The following is a 23,461-nucleotide window of genomic DNA, read 5'->3' as shown; positions in this document are numbered from 1 at the left end:
CAATGAGAGTTTTCAACCTGTCTTACAGGTTATCCTTCTTGTTGGAAGATTGCTCGCGTTCAGTCTGTTTTCAAAAAGAACAAAAAAAATCTTCCAAATAACTATTGACCAGTTGCTTTGCTATGAGTGATATCAAAAATCGTAAATCACCATATTCTTAAGTATTTGGAATGCTTTAACATCTTGAGCGATCATCAATATGGCTTTCGGAAACAAAGATCGATCTTCTATCGTATGTCATCCATATTTGGAATAACGCAATCGAGAAACATGGAGAGTCAAAAGCTGTTGCGCTTGATATTTCTAAGGCCTTTGACCGTGAGTGGCATAAGGGTTTGCTGGCCAAACTTCGATGCTATGGCTTGTCAGATCATTTTTGTGTATGAATCTCCCGCTTCCCAAAAGAACGTTCCCTGCAAGTGGCCATCGGTGGATATATCTCGAATACTTTCACCATCAACGCTGGTGTTTCCCAGGGATCTATATTGTCTCCAACCCTCTTTTTATTGTATATCAACGACTTATTGGAAAAAAAGAAGTATCCAATATATTACTTTGCTGAGGGCAGCACACTCGTCTCGTCATTTCATTTGGATTCCAGGACATCAGCTGCGGATGCACATCTTCACCGGTAGCAAGAGGTTGCATATCTTGATGAGGATCTAGAAGGGATTTTAAATTGGGTTGAAAGTAACCAGGTTCAATTCAATGCCACAAAAACCCAGGCATCGGTTTTCTTCAAAAAGATAAATGTCTCCGAACTGGATATAATAATCAGATCTGACAATTTCGCTTCCTGCTTCGATAAGTCCGTTGGAAGTTTAAATGAACACCAATATGTCTTGACACAATCATGTCGCTGAATTCGAAAAGGCTGTTTCTCAAAAACTTGGAACCCTATTTCGAACCAGAAAATTGTACACAACTCAGCAACTCTTGATGCTTTATAAAGCTCAGATCAAACGCGAACATCACTTGCAACTTTGATAGTCTGGAACATCAAAGAAATGTTGGGATTTGTCTGTTTTATAGATACTTTCATGGGAAGTGTTCCAGTGACTTGGCACATTTGATTCCACCAAGAGTGGTACATATCAGAAATACGCAACGGCATGTAGCTGCTCATCGTTTTGAGGTTCAACTCAGTATATCTCGAACTCCACTGTTCAAGAACTCTTTCATTTGGAGGGCTGCGTTTATCTGGAATAATCTTCCTGAGAACGTTTTTCCAAATGGATTCAATGTAAAGCGATTCAAATCCAATGTGAATCGCTACTTTCGCACAGGCACCGCTCTTAGAGCGCCTTAAGGATTTTCCTATAGTTCTTGTGTTTTGTACTCAAAAAAATGAAGGGCAATTACAAAAATTACCTCAGCGAAGTGTCAGGGGTAAGTAGGTTGTTATATATACCAAAAGTCAGATGTTCTAATTAATAATAATAAACTGCTCTATTTTATTTATTCATCTTCTCTTTGCAGACTCCACTGCACAAGTGCATCAAGCAGAATCAGATAACAGAACTTTCACCACATTAACTCCTGTGAAGGCAGATGATTCTTTTCAAGGTAAAAAATTAATATTTATTATATAGGTATTGGAAAAACTAGTGCATTGTGACTTAGTTTATTTGATATTTCTTGTAATATGTACTTTCGCCGTTTTAAACTTTTCAAATTATTCAAAGTACTTTCGAGAATGACAATGATGCGTGCTTTTAACAAAACTATAAAAAAAATCGTTATTTTATAATGTTTTTATAATGTTATAATGTTGTCCTGCGTCCAGGACAATCACCGCAAGTTATTCCTTTAGAATCAAGGCTTGAGCGTACAGCTGACGATGCCATATTATCTCGTTACAGAATAGCGTATCTTCAGACTGTTGGAGATTAACAACAAAAATGAATTTGAGCCACATTATATTTATATGTTTTTGATTCGATGTTTCTATGGTTGTGTGTTGTTATATATTGTCAAGTTCAGTTGTTATATTTTACCAGAAATAAAAATTATAAAAAGTCTCCATAAAGTTCTTATCATAAATATAAAGTATCTTCAAACAGGTTATGGGCCCAGGCACGTTTCAATAAAACTGGCATATATAAGTAAAACTGTTGTTGATATGGATGTGACAAAATTCAACATAGTCAGGCTGAATAGCACAAATTATCAAATATGGAAATACAAGGTTGAAATGCTTCTACTGAAAGAAGAACTATGGAGAATAGTCAATCAAAACCCACCTGAACAAAAGAACAGTGATTGGGATGCAAAAGATGGTAAAGCGAGAGCTACAATTGGTTTACTAATCGAAGATTCACAAGTGATACATGTTAAGAATTGTAAAACAGCCAAAGAAGCTTGGGAGAATTTAAGAAAACAATATGAAAAACCAACTCTCACCAATAAAGTTTTTCTGCTGAAGCGGTTATGTAAAACAACATTACCTGAAAATGGTGACATGGAAAAGCACATAGCTAATATGATGAGCATTATCGATCAGTTAGTCACATTGGGAGAAAATCTAGCAGAGAATCTACAAGTAGCACTACTTTTATGCAGTCTCCCAGAAAGCTATGAAAATCTGGTAACAGCATTAGAAGGAAGGGCAGAGTGTGATCTGACTCTGGAAATGGTAAAAGGCAAATTAGTACAGGAGTATCATAGGCGGAAGGAGAATTCCACATCAACTAGTGAAATGGCTCTAAAAGTTTACAAGAAAGGGTCTGGTAAAAAGGCATTCGAGCACTGCAACTCGAAAAATGTGATATGTCATTTCTGTAAGAAAATGGGACATATGAAGAAAGATTGTTTTCATTATAAGAAATCGAAAAGACAATCAAATACAGCCAATGTAGTTTCTACAGATAATGAAGAAACTGAAGAAAACACTCATGTTTGTTTTAACGTTAGTGATAAAGCTCAAGCTCATGAATGGTATATAGACTCCGGAGCAAGTAGTCATATGACAAACAATAAGGATTTTTTCAAGCATTTCAAGGATTCGCTGAGTGAAGTTGAATTAGCCGACTGTAGAAAAGTTCGTTCTTATGGTGTAGGAACTGGACAGTTAACTTGTATTCTGGATGACAATAAGAAAACAGAAATAACAGTGAAGGACACCCTTTATGTACCCGAGCTCGGTACAAGTTTACTTTCGGTCAAGAAATTAACACTTCTTGGATTCAAAGTCGAATTTGATAAGCAGCATTGTTTCATCAAATCAAATAATACAGTTGTTGCTCAAGGAACGCTGGTTGGTAATTTATATAAACTAAATCAGTACAATTCAGCAATGACTGTATGGGAAGGCTGTAATGACGGCTTCATTCATTTATGGCACAAAAGGTTTGGCCACCGTGATTCTACCATTATACGAGAAATTACAAATAAAAACATGGTGAATGGAATGAAAATCAAAAATTGTGGACGTTTATTGACATGTGAAACTTGCATTAAAGGTAAACTGTCAAGAAAATCATTCCCAAAGAAATCTTTGACAAAATCTACTGAAGTATTGGATTTGGTGCATACTGATGTTTGTGGTCCCATGCGTACTATAACTCCTGGAGGAAAGAAGTATATACTCACCTTCATAGACGATTATAGTAGATATTCCATTATTTATCTTCTCAGTCAGAAATCCGAAGTATCAGAGAAACTTCAAGATTACGTCAGAATGGTCGAAAATAAATTCGACAGAAAACCAAAAATCATCAGATCTGACAGAGGAGGCGAGTATATGAACACAGAAGTTAGGAATTTCCTGAAAAATGAAGGCATAGAAATGCAACTCACGGCGCCATATTCAAGTCAGCAGAATGGTGTAGCTGAACGGAAAAATAGATATTTAACAGAGATGGTCAGGTGCATGTTAATTGATGCTGATCTACCAAATACTTATTGGGGCGAAGCAACCATGACAGCAAATTTACTTGAAAATTTGGTTCTGACAAGGTCAACCAATAGGATCCCCTTTGAAGTATGGCACGGGAAGAAACCAAATGTAAATCACATCAAAACCTTTGGCAGTATTGTTTATGCACATATTCCTAAAGAAAAACGCCATAAATTAAGTGAAAAGGCAAAGAAATTCGTATTAGTTGGTTACGAAGCTGGTTCCAAAGCATATAGACTTCTTGACAGAACCACTGGAAAAATCACCATTAGCAGAGATGTACATATTTTAGAAGAAGCTCATAGCGGATTTCATCAAATGAACGAGTTTCAAAACACTAAAAATAGAAGTGATTGTGAATGTCAAAATGACAGCAGTGAAGTTGAAATATCATTTTGTCAAAAATCTACAACTTCTGATGGAAATATTCATGTAAACGCCGAATTTTCAACAGAAAATATTGAAGAATACTCTGCAGAAATGACTGATGAAGAGACTGGTATCCAGAAAGTTGAAGAAAGTTTAACCTCGAAAGAAAGTAATGCGGAAATCCAAGATGAAGTTCACGGTTTGAGAAGATCACAAAGAATAAATAAAGGTGTTCCAGCCAAGAAATATTCTGAAGAATTTTCAGTGGAAAACATTCAAACCGAGCCAAAGTGTAGAAATGAAGCTCTACAGAGGAGAGATGCGAACAAATGGATCGAGGCTATGGACGAAGAAATACGTTCCATGAAAGATAATAATACTTGGACATTGACTGAATTACCACCAGATAAAACGGCAATTGGAAGCAAATGGATTTTTAAATTAAAAACCGATAATCAAGGCAATATATCCAGATATAAAGCAAGGATTGTTGCTCAGGGTTTTTCTCAAAAATATGGTCTTGATTATGACGAAGTTTTTGCTCCAGTTGTCAAACAAACAACATTTCGTCTTCTCTTAACCATTGCTGGGAGGAAGAAAATGCACGTTCATCATTATTATTTCAAAAGGCTTTCCTAAATGCGGATTTGAATGAAGTAATATACCTGAAACAACCCCAAGGCTATATTGAAGAAGAACAAGAACATTTGGTCTGCAAATTGAATAAAACTATATATGGATTAAAACAATCAGCTCGAATATGGAATTCAACAATATACAAAGTTCTCATTGATATCGGTTTTAGAAGGGGTGATTATGATCAATGTCTCTACACTAAAAAAGAGGAAGATAATTTCATATACATACTGATATATGTGGATGATATTCTAATAGCTTGTGAAAACATCACCATTATCGAGAAAACAGCCAAATTGATACAAAAAACTTTCAAAATGACAAGTTTGGGAAACATTGAAAATTATCTTGGAATACAAGTAAGAAGAAATAGTGATGGAATTTATTATATTCATCAACAGAAATATATTTCAAAACTATTAAAAAATTTCAATATGGAATCTGCCAAACCAGCTAGCATTCCTTTGGATACAGGATACTACAAAAATAGATTTTCCACTGATGAAAAATTTCATAATGAAGATGTTTATAGAAGCGCAATAGGAGCACTATTGTATCTTTCTGTGAATACGAGGCCAGATATATGTATCGCTACGTCAATTCTTGGAAGAAATGTTAGTAATCCTCATAAATATGACTGGACAGAAGTAAAACGGATCATGAAATATCTTAAAGGAACTCTGAATATAGAAATTAAGTTGGGAAATCTTTCAGAAGGAAATAATATTTTATACGGTTTTTGCGACGCTGACTGGGCTGGAGATAAAACTGACAGAAAGTCAAATAGTGGATATTTATTCAAATACATGGGAGCGATGTTCGATTGGCGATGTAAAAAGCAAACTTGTGTGGCACTTTCATCTACCGAGGCCGAATTCATCTCCCTGTCAGAAGCTTGTCAACAGACCATATATTTGACAGGACTTTTTCAAGATTTTCAAATCGAGATCTCAGAGACGATTATTTTCGAAGACAATCAATCATGTCTTAAAATGATTGACAGTGGCAAAATGAGTGACAGGACAAAACATATAGAAACGAAATACAATTTTATCAAAGATCTGAAGCAGAAAAACAAAATTAATTTTCAGTATTGTCCGACCAGTTCGATGTTGGCTGATTTTCTGACAAAACCACTTGGGCCTGAAAAGTTGTCAACATTAAGAAGTTTGATTGGATTGAAGACAGAAAATTCATTATTGTTGAGAAGGGGTGTTGGAGATTAACAACAAAAATGAACTTGAGCCACATTATATTTATATGTTTTTGATTCGATGTTTCTATGGTTGTGTGTTGTTATATATTGTCAAGTTCAGTTGTTATATTTTACCAGAAATAAAAATTATAAAAAGTCTCCATAAAGTTCTTATCATAAATATAAAGTATCTTCAAACACAGACTGTCGAAATGTAGCAGATATACCTGTCCCAATCAATATCCCGTCAATGGAATTTGGTTTAGATGTGGATGGCTTAAATGATCAGTGTTTTAGTAACCAAAGCAACCTTAACTCTGCTCAAAATCAGATGTACCTGGACCTAGCAATTGCCAACTAGCAGGATATAGCTCAGATTTGGTAGACTCGGACGATTCTTTAAAAGATAAGGACTATAAACCAGAAAATGATGATGGCAGTTCAACAACAAGTGAAGAAAACAACAAAGATTAAGAGTTAAGAACTGAAATGGTAAAAGAAACGAGCTTAAAAAAAGTAGATGGAGCACTGCAAGACCTTCAAGTTGGAAGAGAACTATTGAAAAGAAAAAAAGAATCCAAGGTCAACCCTATAAAAGTGTAGCAGGAAAAATACAAAATCTCAAAGTTCCCAAGCCAGTGGATTGTGAGAAGTGCCGTTATAAATGTACGAAACATTTTTCTGAAGATAAGGTATTGTGCAAGACATTTTGGCACATTGAGAGTTGAAACCCATTACACAAGCAAGTCCGCTAAACGGCTCTATTCAGATCATAATCTTAATATTAAGAAAATGTTTGATTCATTTATGGAAGAATGTAAAAAAATCAATGGCCAGGAGTAGGTCTAATTACCAATAGAAAAATATTTTGCTCCCAATACAATCTGTCCTTTTTTAAACCAAAAAAACACCAATGTTCCACTTGCAATGAATATCAACAGGCTGTGGATAAAGAAAAGTTAGAATTAATTAAAGTACCAGGAACACTTAAGAAGGAAAGAAGAGTCTATGAAAGAAAAAGATAAAAAAAAGGCAACTGGTGATAGAAGTTTTGAATCTACAACATGTGATATGCAGAGTGTATTTCAAATCCCGACATCACAAGTTAATTTATTATACTATCTTCGTAAACTGAACTTGTATAATTTCACCATTTATGAATCAACTCCACCAAACGAGGCCTTTTATTATTTTTGGACAGAAGTAAATGGAAAGCGTGGAAGCTGGGAAATTGGTACCTGCTTATCATTATACTTAAATTCATTATCTCCAGAGGTGAAACATTTAACTATTTTTTCGGACACATGTGGAGGTCAAAATAGAAATGTGCAAATCACAGCTCTACTCTTGCACATTATTGTGAGAGTACACCCAACACTTTGTGTTATCGAACAAAAGTTTGGAAAGTGGACATTCTTATATGGAGGTGGACTCGATGTACAGCTCAACTGAGTCAGCTAAACGGCATATTGATATCTTCAGTGTGCATGAATATGAAAATGTGTTCAAAATGGCAAGGGCTGGTAGAAAACGTGGAATATCCCCTTATAAAACACGAGAATTGCAATTCGACGAGTTTTTGGATTTGAAAAAATTGGTTCAACCTACTATAATTATAACAAAAATGAGGACCAGAGTGGGAATATTGTGAACTGGTTGAAAGTGAAATGCTTCAAATATGATAAGCAGTTCCCAAACATAGTTCAGTATAAGTATGATTTTAGCGATGAATATGAACAAATCAATATTGGATTCACCAAACGAGCTTCAAATCGCAAAACTAAAGAAAATAACTTTGAAGATATAATTATTCCGCGATTATGTCAAAGACAATTACCGATCTCGGCTGCTTAGAAAAAAGATCTTCTCAAGTTTTGCGATAGAAACGTTATTCCGCCGACACTACGTGACTGATACAAAAATTTGCTTTGTTCATCTTCTGTTTTGGATGTAACAACCAAACCAGTTGAAAATGATACTGACCAAGAAGATTGAAACATGAACTAGTTCAATTTTATTTAAAATAGGGTTAAGGATTTCGGCTTTAAGTTTGTTTTTATTACCATTCATTATTACTTATCCTCCAATGATATGTATTTTTACTTTTGATAATACATAAATTAAAATAAGTATGAGTCTATTATTTTTTTTTTAGAAATTACACGTTAAATACACTAAGTCTACCCTTACATGTAAAGTACATTAAGTCAGTGCATTGTTTACTAATAACCTCGAATGAAATAATTTTAAAAGGTTAAATTAAACTACTTATCCAGTCTTATTACTCCATACATGTGTAAAATTAATTATGTAAAATATATGTGTAAAATATATTGTGTTGTAGAAATGCAACACCATGTGTACGCTATCAATATTTAGGTGGTATGAAACTGAAGAAAACAATTTTTTTTTTGTTGTAACAAAGTCCAACGCCACACTTGGAACAAGTTGTTTGTGAAATTCCTGTACAGTTTGGAACTTTACATCTTACTCTCTTCTCTGTCCAAATGGGCCAATGCCCAATTGAATCTTGTCTCACGTCTTTGGGAGGTACATGTTGGGCGGGACTCCTCATTTTTTTCTTTTGAATGTCTGTTTCAATGGATAAGGACGGTCTACCTCTTTTTTCTCTTTTCCGCTGTGCACCAATTCTACACATACATTCTGCTATTTCTGTTTTGAACTCAGACAAAGTTGGCAATTTGTCAGTACTTGAACGCTAAACCAAAGCCTGCTTATGAAGTACCCAAGAATTGACCACTGCCAAATCTAACAGATGATAGAACAGTCTGAAATACCACTTTTCACTGCGTAGTAATATTTTGTGCCGTGCCAAATAACTGTCCAACAAGTCAACACCGCCCATGTGCCGGTTGTATTCCTGCACAATGTATGGGCAATCCACTACGATTATTTCCTTTCTCTTTCTATAAAAACGCTGAACTTTACTCAGAGGTTTTTCTCCAGCAAAATTCGATAGGAGTGTTACAGTTGTATTGTCTTTCCAGGCAACATTTGAAATTTCTGTGCCCTTATATGAGGCAACATATACCCAGGCTTAGTATTCCTCTTCCAGCTAAGTATGATATCAACGGAATCGAGGTATAATAATTATCGAAGTAAATTCTGTGATTCAGGTTGTCTGGAATCATTTGTGCCAAACGAACCACGACATTGCTGTTAGCACCCAAATCAGGAACTTCTGTTGAGTAATTGCCATTTTCTTGTTCTGCTTAAATTTCAATTCTATGAACAAATCCTGATACGGAGGATAGAACGAAGAGTTTGAACCCCCACTTATGAGGTTTGAGTGGTAAATATTGCTTCAGAAAATGTCTTGCTTTTGTAGAACAAATTTGCTCATCAAGGGATAGGTACTGCTGCATTGGAACTTTTGAGAAGTTTCTGTTCAGTGCATCATAAAGAGGTCTTATTTTATGCAGTCTGTCAGAATGTGGCTTGTTTGCTTCATTATTGTTGAAATGAAGCAATTGTTTTATCTTTTCAAAACGATTCACCGACATTGTTTTTTTTATTGCATCAAATCCCAAGTTCTCAGCACAATAGGATCGGGTGTTCGTATTATGAAACAATGACATGTAGAAGCAAATTCCAATATATTGTCTCACCTCTGTAAAGGTTATATTAACAGGTCTACTGGGATCCTTCTGTATTCCATATAGATTTGACTGTTCTACAATATTACTGACTATATCATCGGTGAATGAAAAAGTGAAGAATTGATAAGGAGTATTCAATTCCATGATACTAGCTTGAAGACTCGAATTCCCAAGAAATTTCATCTGGGTTTCATTCAGTATGAGATTTTTTTTCTTCCAAATAATATTTTCTTTTTCCTTCTGCTGTCCTTTTCGATTTGTTTTCTTTCCATTCGATGAGCAACATAACGATAAAAATTATGTGAAAAAACAGCCTGCGATTTATGGATGTCATAAAATGTGTCTTACCTGATGGTTTGGTAATTTATTCGTATTCTTGAACGCTAGGAGAGAAATCAAATATCACCATAAACAGGTAGTGAAATTCTAACCTCACACTCTCAACGGAAAGACATTTCAAACTAAAACCAGGGCCGTTCAAAGGCTTTTTGAGGTACAAAATTCCCTACCAGATATTGTTACAGATATGTTACAATGTGCACGAATACTTCTGCTTATTGGAATAGAAACTTACAACTGATTGAACGGTATGTTGCATTTCTGCAACAGAATACAATGCAATGCAACTTAATGTATTCTGCTTGTAACCCGATGCATTGTATTCATCTGTTGTGTATGTTATAGGTTGGAATTTTTAGAATAAGTTTATTTTGATCATGCGTTCGATTATACACTTAAAACAAATAGAAATACACTTAATTGTGCAATAATATTATTTTTATAGATCAGTAGTATTTACGTAAAATTAGTGAATATAATCGAAATATTTTATTATTGGTAGAACTGGAACCTGTGGCGTGGAATAAGTACAAAACAATCACTGTTCCCAGACACCACCACTGCAACACTCTTCTGAGGGTGCGACTTCAGGACGTCAACTTCATCTCCTGAAGCGTCACCTCGGTTGGCAAAACGTACAAGCAGCTCAAATTTGGTTCCAGTTCCCTCTCCAGAAATATTAAATATGCCATTTACATCTACATAAAATACCAGTTTTTCACGACGCAAACGTCATCAAAGAAAGCAGTCACCTATTCCTGATGGCATGAAGGCGCGCTCGGTGTAGCAACAAAGCCGAAGAGAAACGAAACAACATTATTTGCTCAACCTATAATGTCGGTCTGTGTGAAAATTTTTTTAAGTCTTAGTTCACCTTAGTCTAGTACTTTACTTTTATTATATATTATATAAGTATTATAAAAGTTATTTCATACTTTTATGTAAAAATAAGGGTTCAATTTAGTATTTAGTAAACATTTTATACTTTTATAATAAAAAAAGCATTAGTAACACTCTAGATGAGAATATGTTTTCTATTTCATGTAGATGGGAAATTATTCTCCCAGTAAACTTGTAGAAATAGTCGCCTCACTAAAAGTTCTTTGGGATAATAATTTCCCACCTCTAAAAAAATTAACCAGAAGAGAAAAAAATATTTTATTTCTAGTAAATTGCAGTTCATTGGAAAGCACTAGTAAATGACCAGTTAAAATGTTTCTTAGACTTCTGTAACTTGAGGGGTTAAGCGACACTAGATTTTTCCGGACCCCCATGTTCTTTGAAACACGTGCTAATATCCCGCTTATTTAGAACAATACATTTTCATAGCTTATTTCATATATCCTCGTTATTTTTATTTCTCAACATCTTTTTTTCAAGGTTACCTAACATTTGTGAAGTTGAGTAAGCGTTGATACCTACCTAACCCTTTGGAGTCTGATTTATTTTTCTTATACTTGTAATATATCTGAGGTCAAATTTTATGTAAATGTGGATACTATATCAGGAAATGTTAGTTTTATGAATGCAGGTTACGCCCTTTTTTCGCTAAGGGCCGGGACATATGTGTCCCATTAGACATTTTAGGTGGGACATATTAAACCCAGTAGTCTCGAAAAAAAATGTATTTCCATTCAAATTATATTGGACAACATATAGAACATTATTGCAGATGGTAAGGAGTGAAGCAATTTTTGCACAGAGGTTTATTGCACATTTGACACAATGTTTTTGTTCTTACTTCTTTTTGCATCTATGCGCATCTGCAGCAGCGACGTCTTGTGGGGCCCTCAATAGGTAAATGATCGCCCACATTTTGATGTTTTCGTTTTTTCGAACTACGTCGCCCTAAAGATGTTGCTGATTTTCTCTTCACACTTGCCCCACTTCGTCCCAACGCAATCAAATCTTCTGCTATTGTAATTAGGAATGGCAGGAATAAAGTTTTTGTGCATCTTACATCATCGTAGAGAATATGAGCATTTCTTGCAGCTATCATAAGGAGTTTGAAAAAAACTTTTTTCCACCACTTATTTGATCTTCTGTCGAAGTCGTATAAGCCCGCATATTGATCGGTTAGATCTATTCAGCAATCTGCATTAGTAGGCTTCTAGGAAAAATCTTCAAGAAAATTTCAACTTCCTTCATTTGTCTCGGCAGGCAAGAAGTAGCTGCTGCTTCGTCAGGTATACAGAATCTGGGAGAAAATTGTTGACTGCTGCTACTCCAAAATACTACTCCATCTGGTGCCACTACGTTTTCACTTCCGATTGTCTCATTACCTTCTTGACTAATTTCATCATCATTATTTATATCATCAGCGATAATTTCATTTTCCTTATTGTTGCTTTCTCAGGAACAATAATTTTCATCATCTTCACTATTATCGCTCTCTGAGGAGCAATAATTTTCATCTGATGAGTCTTCACAATGAAATGGGTCATAATCGTCATCACTCAAGCCATCTTCTATAATTCTATTAGCTTCTTCTTCAAGTTCTCTTTGTGTCAATATTCTTTTACTCATTGTTGTACAGAACCACCGGGACAAATGTCCCGTTCAAAATGCCTGCTGGGACCCAGGTGTCCCACAGTCTAAAGTAATGAAATTCAACAGGTTTTATCAGTACACGATCATTGAAAACTAGTGCATTGGTTATTACTAACCTTAGAGAGCAGACACAATACAGTTGGGGCAATAATACACTTGCAAATTTTTCAGGATATAGTGGAACGCAAAGCACGTGTTGGCTAGACGGACTTCACCGGCAAACTGTGAGGTTATGTGACTTGTAAACAAATACTTGTATAGTGTGTGTTTAAAGACTAATATATTTATGTATAATGGAAAAACGGGATCTATTTGTACCATACTAGGCGCACGAAATACATGGATGGGACACGTATGTCCCGATAGACTCCAAAGAGCTAATGAACCTTTTTCCTGAAGTACAAAAAATCACTCACTAGCAACGCTAGTAGTTCGGTAGGGACAAACACTGCCTAATCCTCATATAAACATATGGTAGAGTACAATTAAAAAAGAATGTTTTTAACAGAAGAAAATGTTCCTGGAGCAAAACTAAAATTTTCAATTGTAAAGAATAACAATGTTGTAACATTAAAACTTTGGCTTGCATGCGGTACCTAATTTGAAAGTAACTGGAAAAAAGTGAATTAATAGACAGGTTAATATACAGACTCTAGTAAAAAAGTAGCGGTAGATTCAAACTGTAATAAAAGAAATTTAAAATAATTATGAATTTCAGATTTATTTCCAAGTGAAATAAAAATCAAATACCTACAGATGGTAATGAAATAAATTTAATCAAATATAATAAATGAATATAATTTAATTAATGATTGAGGTTATTTCTCATTCTAATCAATGGTAATTATTAACTATGAAAAATTTACTATTATTTCATGTTTAGATCATGCACTGTTAAATCCACTCTCCTCGAAGCATGTATCCATTTCTTACATCTAACCTCATTAATATGAGGTTTTATAAATAATGTATAAAAAACATATTTTCTTCAAGATATCGATTATCCGACGTACAATTCGCAAAACAGCAATGATTTGTTGGCATTATACTAGCACAAAATAATTTTTAAAAAAATTATTAATATTACGTAAATAACGCTGTTTAGATGTGAATAGTTTATTTTTGTCCCTAATACTAGTGATGCCTCTCGTGACACGTTCGCTGTACTATTCTCAGGAAAAAGGCTCATTTCGCGTTTAACTTTGTGGCATATTTTTTCTGTATTTAGAATCTTGAATTTTTCATTTCAATAACTTCTTTCATGAATGTTATAGTATTTTGTACTTACAATCATATCCGCATTCCAATAAGATTCAATTCACCTTCAAATATTACACACTTCACAAATCAACTAACATTTTCAATTGTTTTTCAAAGTTATTAATAATTCAATTTATATGAATATGTCTCTTAATTACAGTGAAATTGATTTGTTATTAAATATTTTGTAATTACGTATCTATTACACCAATTACACATCAAGACCTCGCTACACCTCGCACTCCGATCTTCGATAACTGGAATGAAAGGAATGTCAATTTATAAAAAACAATTGAATCATAAAAAAGAAACTGTGATTCAAAGGTTGCTATATTCTCTTGCCTAATAGTATTATATTCAAATTTATTACACAGGGGTTCATATTTAAAAAATTTCAGCAGCTTCATAGGATTGGGGTAATATTTAATATGGAGGGATAATTAGTGTAAAGGTGTAATGTTCACTCTATTTTTGCACATCAAGAAAATGCCACTGCATAATAAATATAAGAAATAGTCGACTTAGGAACTACTTTAACAATTATCATTTTCTTGGTGGTTAATAGAAAAACAGATTTCAACAGACAGATGTATAAATTGGAAATTCAAAATTGTGCAAGAACTTGAGTAGGTAAATCATCCTTCAATCTACTGCTCATGAGGGTTTCAAAATTAATGTTTTCGCCATGGGTGAAATCCGAGTATAACGGTAGATTCTTATAATTTGCAAATTGCGGACCTCCATCATTGTTCAAAATTTTTATAATTCTCAGTGTTGACATTGAGCTGTCAACGCTTTTTGTCAATTCATTATATTTTGAAAGTTAATCGACCACTAATAAATACGTTTCATTGTTCAAAAATAATGAATCAGAAGCCACTTTTTCCCGTGGAGAAGCATTTATTTTTTGCGAATTTTGCTCAGATTTGACAGTACTGAACATAATTTTCAATTTTTTTCGTCATGCTTAGTCAGAAAAATATGCCTCTTGCATTGTTTTTAGTGCCTTTAGTGCTCATAACGAAGGCTAGATTGCATTTCTTTGTGCATTTTCAAAGGATCAATCAACTTTTTACTTTTATGCAAAAGACTATTTGCCTTAGTTATTTCGTGTTTAAATTTATGAGAAAACCTCCTTATTTTTTTCTTTCCAGCCATCTCTTATATATTTCAATAACTTCAATAGTTTTCTGTGGTTTCTTTTAATTGGGCGATTCGGCAAATTCAACCGGAGCATACAAATTTGTGCTTCTTTTTTTTTCTTAAACTCTCCAACTTCTGCTGAATTCTCTACAAATCACCGGGACAAAGTATTGGCAATGTGGAGTTTTTTTACCAGGTTCATGTTTGAGACAAATATCATACCTTTGTAGACGTATAAACATTCTTTGTAGCCTAGGGCGACAATCATTGAATGTTTTGTTGGAAATTTAGACAAGACGTTTGTGATTAGTTTCCAGATTTATCGATTTACCATAAATATACTGATGGAACCTATCCTTTTCGAAACATAGAGCATATAGCACTTTCTCAATCTATGCATATCATTTTCGATAGAACTCTTGAGACGTTGAATTTGCTTTGCAACAACACGGCCCCCACCCCATTTTGAGATGAATCGGCTGATGAAACAATAAGTTAATTTTGATTATCATATCGTGAAATAGGTTTTAACCAATATTTTTTTCAATTTTCTGAAGAAATTTTCATGAATTTGATTCCAAGATCAACCAACATTTTTTCAAGTACCTACCTAATATATTCGGAGAGCAGATGTTATTTCTGCTAGATTTTCAACCAATGGGGAATGTTCCTCCTGACGAAAATCAAGTAGTTTTCATAAAAAAGCTTTAAAACAACGCATTTTAAAATTATCATTTCAACCTTTTTCTTCCAAAAATTATTTAAATACTTAAAAAAGAGGAATGAAATAATGCATTCAACATTTAAAGCGATTCGATTCTATTTCACCATTTGGCGACATCGGTTATAGCTAATAAAGGACAATGAATCTGTTACCTGTATGAGACAAACAAAGATGACATATTTCAGAGGCGTGCTGTTCTGTTTACTTATGTTTCGAGTTCCAAGACATTCTGTGACATATGACGATTTGTGCACCTAACCTATCTTCCTCTATATAAATAAATAACAAAACAACTGTTGTTTTTGTGGCTTGTAGAGGTGGTATTGAACTATAATTTATATTTTGCCTTAATTTTTGATTTATAAAGATAATTTTTCTTTTTTAAAGTAGAATATCTAGGTACGTATAAATTATTTCAACTTGATATAGGCGCTGTTGCCAATATGTGAATTAGAAACAAATCCCTTTAAAAATCAAAACCCAACATTTGAAACATCAATTTGAATACTATTCGAAGTGAATTTGAAAAACTCATGAATTAAACTCAACTTTATTTTGTTCAAACTTGCATTTGCTGTAATAACCCAAATTGAGGAACATTCCCCATTTTCCCAAATGTTATAATGCCTAAGAAGGCGCTGCAACACTATTTAATTTTTTTGTACAGGCATCTCCTGATGACACTGATCTTATAATCATCTGGGCTGAATCCATTTTGTGTTCTGAGTAGTTGATTTCCGTTACTACGAATTTACATTTTTTTTTTTTATTAAATCGGATATTATTTAACTCTTCCATTCTCAATGCTCTATCAAAGTTTTCAACATGTTCTTGTATGTTTCTTCTCCATACAATTACAACGTCTACATAAATTTCCACTCCATAAAAATTTAAAATTTCCCAGATGAACAATCTCAGATACACAACTGACCCCATACGGAAGTCTTATCTCCCGAAGGAAGTGGAAAAAATGCTAAGATGTGAACTCAAAGAATCTAATGACATTTGTCAGAATCGGGGCATTGCATCCAGAGTAGAGAAATATTTGCACCACTTAGCTTGGAAGCAATTTTTTCGAAAGTAGGTGAAGGAAAATATTCCCATGATATGCTCTTGTTCAAATCTCTAGGATCGGGATAAATTCCAAGACACCCATGCCTTCAAGAAGAAGAAAATATTTTTCTAATAAAGAGTTGTGATTATCGTTCAGAAAATCGATTTTTTATTTGAATACATCCTAATTTTACATTGTTTCTTTTATTTTGTCAATCGGTGAATATATTTTTTAATCTAGCTCAAAATTGATACTGGCTACATTATTTATAAAAACTTCTACTTTCCGTTGTTGACACGGAATAGCAAGAGTATCAATTACCATTTCAATAAACACATTATATAAGTCAAGTTTTCACCTATTTCAATAATTTGCCCATTATAGTTTTCAGAATAAACTTTCCAAACTGCATTGTTTACTTATGAGCGGATACTGTTGACCTCTTATAAGTTGTGACCCACACCTGTAGCAGTAAACTCTTAGCTGGCTTGGCACGCCGGAGCTCTGCTGTCTTAAAGACTGACTAATCCTGCAATCTGATGTTGAATTTGATATCTCATTGGTTGCCGTCTTGTCTGGTGATGATTAAAAATGTGTGTTCCTTGAGAACTCTTCAACTGATTCATATTTGAACTGCTTTTTTCAATTCCAAATCATCTTCTAACAATCGCTGTTTCAACTCAACCGATAGATATCAGTCCACACTGTTTAACATTGAACTTTTTTCTACGTCTCCCAACTTACAGTTTTTGCCCTATTCTTAAGTTCAGTTGGGTACATACTTTTACACTGTTTCTTCATTCAATTGCTTCCTATTGATGAATTTGTACCTTTCCAAGATGAATTTTTTTTCAGTTGGAAATGCTCTTGAAATTTTTTATCAAAGGTTCAAATTCGTTAATTGACTAAACTGTAGATTTTCCTTTATTACCTGATTCTGCTGCTTTGAGATAATTATTGAACTTTTTTATCCCAAAGTTCCATATCTCCGAAATATTTCCACTCGTGTCGAGTAGGGCAATAGCTAGATAATGTGCCATAACGTTTATTCCACACTCTCAAAATTCTCACAATATTTTACTAAATAAACTAGATAAAAATTTTCTGCTGATGCACCTGATTTTCCTTCTTTTGACTACTGTATAAAATTGTTGAATTGTCATACAAAAAAGTTAACTACTCTAGCCATTAATTCGTTTTTTTTTTAACTTTTTGAAAAGATATGCTTTTATAATTAAAATATCTTTTTACAATGAAAAATAATACATATTGAGCTTTCCACTAGAAAAATGACATTTTACTCAAAACCATAGACACGTGTTTCGGGCTTTTGGCCCATCATCATTATTGTGCAGCCAAGTGTAAGGATGGGCAACACGTGTCTATGGTTTGACACATTCTTGAGTGCTATGTCCGATTAATAACTTCTTTATCTATAACTACTCTAGCCATTATTTCGGTTTTTTTTCAACTTTTTAAAAAGATATGCTTTTATAATTAAAATATCTTTTTACAATGAAAAATAATACATATTGAGCTTTCCACTAGAAAAATGACATTTTACTCAAAACCATAGACACGTGTTTCGGGCTTTTGGCCCATCATCATTATTGTGCAGCCAAGTGTATGGATGAGCAACACGTGTCTATGGTTTGACACATTCTTGAGTGCTATGTCCGATTAATAACTTCTTTCTCTATAACTACTCTAGCCATTATTTCGGTTTTTTTTCAACTTTTCAAAAAGATATACTTTTATAATTAAAATATCTTTTTACAATGAAAAATAATACACATTGAGCTTTCCGCTAGAAAAATTACATTTTACTCAAAACCATAGACACGTGTTTCGAAAGGAAAAGTCGAGGAACATGAAAAAAAAATCTTGAACGAGGGTATCTGAAGATTTTTTGTTAAATTGGTTTCAAAAAGCGGCCGCCGTAGATGAACTTTTTGTCAAAATTATAAAGAATGAAACTAACAAACACTGTTCCCACATATCAGAACTGCAACACTTTTCTCGACACGAGTCGAGATTATTATTTACATCTCCGGATGACGCTAACTTGGTTGGAATACGCGTCAATTTGCGGTTCAATTTGGGTGTTCAGTGTTTGGAATTCATTAATTTTATGCCAGAAGTTTTGGTTCAACCTTTTTGTAAATAATGAATAATTTATTATAAACCTTTTGTTTTTCAATATTGGGAATACATACATATTATAGAGAAAACCATAGTCTACAAAGCTCTTAAGAAATATTTGTACGAAATTGGGATTTAGTATCTGCCGAATTATATTTGTTCTCGGTTTTTTACTGCAGCTTTCACTGCAAGAAAACTAGATTAAACCAGAGCCCGAAAGCAAAGTATTATTGATTCAACACCTGACACCCCTATTTTGACCCACTATAGATCTAATTAGTGGTGCTAGGCTGGACCATGAATGCAATGTTGATTGAGACTTTTGTCAATACCATAGACGTCTTCTTTATGAGGACTCTTAGGAATTCACAGATTTAATAGTATTCATACCAAGTGAAAGAGTTTTCCGTTGGAAACTTGAGAAACGATTGAACACTGATAAAGTTTTGAAAGTTCCTGAATCTTCTTCAATACCAGCAGATTTTCATTTTCATTCATCTTTTTTATAAATAATATTATATATTCATTGACTAAATATAGTAACTCATATTTCAGTCATATAAAATATGTAGCCACATATTAGCCACTGACTTTGATCTTGAGATCAAAGTCAGGGAAGTTTTGTTCATAATTAATGTTCAAGAGAACATGTTTTGTACATTGTAAATGTGCACGTGAAAAAAATATGATTCATGAAGAAAAGCGAAGTGATTAGTGTCAAAAAGAAAGCATCTATGCTGATAAGTATGCAAAAGACATCAATGTTTTTTTGTCAATGCCGAAGTTTGGATTTGCAATGGACCACCGTCGAGACTCATTTGTTATTTTCAGTTGAGTTTTTTATCGATGCTGTGGATAGATAGAATCTTCATAAGGGGAGATGTCATCTCTATTTCTTAATCAATTTCCATCATTAGAAAAATATTGATTTTTTTTATACTAAAAATTTTATTTCATAAATAATAGGTAACAAAATGACAATAAAGTTTTAAAAACTGAAACAAATCTATATTGGAGGGGCAGCGTGTATTGATCTTCGCCTCAAGAATATTCTTCCACCTGTGGGAAATTGTCTAGCAAGCAGAATCAGTGAAGAAGCTAATGCTAGCTTGACTGACGTGCTTTGGCCTCCTGGTAAACTAACAAAGACAGTTGCCACTGCTGCTATCCCATCGCCTGAAAAATAAATTCCATAATAAAAAGTAGTTCTGTTGTGTTGTTAAATCATTAAATCAATTTATTATTTGAATAAGCAGCATACTACTCATTTATTATTAGGATAGACATGATAATGCTAACACCAATATTTTGTAATATTATATTTTCCAGAGAAATTTTAAAAATAATTCCATATAGTGCAGCCCTTTTAGTGGATACTGTATGTATACAATAGCAGTTTGGTTCATAGTAAATAGTTGAGATTGAAATTTGATATTTATTGTTCATAGAAAAATATCAATAACTTAAATTAATAACTATTAACAAATTATTTCCGAATGGAAAATGCAACAGCAAATTAAAATATAAAAAAACATTAATTTAATTTTCAAATATTTCACTGTCCCCAAAATGTCCTGTGATCTCACATAAATATGAAGAGAACACTAATTCCTAGAACAAATGCCATCACCACCAGAACAGTGAAAAAGTGGTAGGATTTCTTCCTTCAAGTACTTTTCCCAAAATGAAATCTCATCTTTTTTATAAATCTTATTATATATTCATTGGCTAAATATAGTAACTCATATTTCAGTCATATAAAATATATAGCCATATATTAGGCACTGACTTTGATCTTGGGAACATAACAAGTTTTGTCCATAACATGAATTTAATTTTCAAATATTTCACTATCCCCAAAATTTCCTGTGACCTCACAGAAAATATCATGAGAACACTAATTTCTAGAAAAAATGTCATCACCTCCAGAACAGTGTAAAAAGTAGTAGGATTTTTTCCTTTGAGTACCCTTCCCAAAATGAAATCCCAAAGAAGTCCTTTTTCAAAAACGACAGAAATCTGAGGTCATATTTATTGACTATCTTCATGAACGTTAGAAAATATATTAATCTATGAGAACAGGTGAAATAGAAAACTAACGAGCTACGCTTTCGGTTCGGTTATTAAAGTATAACAATTGAAACATTCCAGTGGTAAGGTCTGAAAAAAGTGACCAAGTAAAAACATCAGTGATTGGAAGTAAGGAAATAAAAACAGCAAACAGTAGTTCACCTGAGAATTTTAGAGAAGGATACTATTTCCATAATGGTAGTCTCCTGTTCTACATGTAAAAGTTCAATTGACTATGAAAATGATGATTTTCTTCGATGCGATAGTTGCAGAATTACTTTTCATATGACTAAAACTTGCTCCAAACTAACTGCTTCGGAATTAAAAGTTCTTGAGTTGCAAAAACGGTCTATGTTCTTTTTCTGTGATGATTGTACAACTTCCTTCAAACAAGTACCACAATTATTAAGAAAAATTTCCCTACATGAAGGTGAAATAACAAAACTGAAAGAAGAAGTCGAAACACTTAAATCTAAGGAGATAGATTTCACAGGACTTGAAAAAGAAGATATAATTTGCGAAATGATAGACAGACAAAACCAAAAATATTATTCTCTATAACGTCGAAGAATGCTCCTTACAAAATAAGGATAAAAGAATTGCCTAGGAGAAGAAAATAATCACTAATGTGCTTCAAAATTTTAACTTGAACATGGATAACATAAAACTTTTGGGTAAATCCATGCCTAACAAGAACAGGCACATAAAGGTTATTCTGGAATCACCAGATATCGCTAAACACGTCCTCAAAAATAGAAAATTGATGAGCAATTCTAACATCAAGATTTCTGGATACCAAACCATTTCCCAAAGAGATTATTACTTTAAAATCAAAACAAAACTGGAAACTTTGTTGCAAGTGTAGGTAATACAAAAACTATTAAATTTATAAATAATAAGCCAACAATTGTCGGTAAAAATAGTATTCAATTCAAAAAAAACTTGAAAGAAATCCTGATTTACAGTTAAGCTCTGATGTTATTTACATGAATGCACAAAGTATAATCAAACACAAGGATGAAATTCATGATGTATTGTTCCGATACAAACCTAAAGTATTACTGCTAAGTGAAACTAGAACGACACTGGATATTGAAGATTCAGAAATAATAATTGATCAGTATAATTGTGTGCGTTGTGACTCAAATAGTCGTTACACTGGAGGAGTAATTCTATATATTCAAAGAAATATTAATTTTTCTAGTTATAAATCGTTTGTGCTTGATGGTAATTTTTGGTGTACAATCCTAAAAATTGATTTCAAATCTTCAAAATGGTTTATTGGTTATTTATATCATTCCTGGTCGAGTTCAGATGCTATTTTTTTGGAACATCTTGAAGAGATCTTTGATGACATTATGTTAGCAAATAATCGTTTTTTACTAGCGGAAGATTTTAAATCATCTAAAAGAACAATTCGTTCAGGCCAGTCTCAACACCCTACACAGTAGGTTAATGGACTGACACCTATTAGAAAACAACAACTCTCCTGGCTAATACCACGAAGGGCATTGAATTAAATCCGACAGGTGTCAGTGCAGGATTCTTCACTGAAGTTATTCCTGCATATGCTGTTGGCGATACAACTGCCGCAATAAATTTTCAATTATTGGAACACACTTGCAGACCGGTTTCGGGCTGTTTGGCCACTCGTCAGTGCAAGGTAGTGTATATCATCAACATAAAGTCGATGATTTCCGATAATTGAAAATCGAATTCCGTCAGAGCATCATTCCTCGAACTAAGCTGAAGACTACAACAAACAACAGGTTTGTCGTCGCCCTATCTGCCTGTGAACGAGGTAACCAACTGCATATCCGAAATTTGTCCAATTCCTCGTATAAAGAAAGAAATCTTGCACGTATAGTCAGTGGGCATACTTGTACTTGTGCACTTGTGCCCACTGACTATACGTGAAAGGAAGATTTTAATTTGAATTTCTCAGAAAATGCATTCTATGTAAATAAACTTGAGACTTTATTCTCAACATATGGATTGAAGCAATTTGTAACCGAACCAACACGTATCACATTAGAATCTGAAACATTAATTGAATATGTTATATCAAATCAAAATGATATTATAACCAACGTTCACTTATCCCCCAATATCACAGATCATATGGTAATATCAGTCAACTTCCTATTAAAGCCATTGAAACAAAACAATATTACAAAAAAATATAGAAGAAATTTTTGTGAGAGTAATCTTGATAAAATCAAAACTAATTTAATTTCTTGTGAATGGGCATTGAGTTCAGTAGATATAAATTTTATTTATCAAGAAATCATTGATAATTGTTTTGCAGTTATCAACAATATAGCACCAGTAAGAATATGTCAATTTAAAAATAGTGTACCATGGTTTGATAATGAAGTAAATAGTAAAATCAAGGAAAGAGATAAAGCCTATAAATCATTTATTGAATCTTCACCAACTGAAAAAGTACTCAAATGGGATA

The 23,461-nt window shown here is 33.4% G+C and overlaps 2 protein-coding genes across 2 annotated transcripts in view; one reads left to right on the top strand and one right to left on the bottom strand.

The window, feature by feature from the left end:
• Window positions 1-5,337: 5,337 nt before the first annotated feature.
• Window positions 5,338-6,572, top strand: LOC141481883 (uncharacterized). Its single transcript, XM_074174224.1, has 2 exons — window positions 5,338-5,734; window positions 6,430-6,572. Exons 1-2 carry the CDS (start codon window positions 5,338-5,340, stop codon window positions 6,570-6,572), a joined length of 540 nt encoding a protein of 179 aa, XP_074030325.1.
• A 13,286-nt stretch (window positions 6,573-19,858) lies between these two features.
• Window positions 19,859-23,461, bottom strand: part of Megf8 (Multiple EGF like domains 8) — a 68,976-nt gene continuing 65,373 nt past the window's right edge. The window contains exon 21 of the mRNA XM_074173936.1: window positions 19,859-20,106. Within this exon, the coding sequence (XP_074030037.1) occupies window positions 19,937-20,106 (170 nt within the window). The 3' untranslated portion in view covers window positions 19,859-19,936. The remainder of the gene's footprint in view (window positions 20,107-23,461) is intronic.

Source organism: Leptinotarsa decemlineata, unplaced genomic scaffold (assembly GCF_025532065.1).
Source record: "Leptinotarsa decemlineata unplaced genomic scaffold, Ldec_3_MD MMD2_tig00000505_RagTag_RagTag, whole genome shotgun sequence".
Classification (NCBI taxonomy): domain Eukaryota; kingdom Metazoa; phylum Arthropoda; class Insecta; order Coleoptera; family Chrysomelidae; genus Leptinotarsa; species Leptinotarsa decemlineata.
This window is presented reverse-complemented; position numbering and strand designations above follow the sequence as displayed.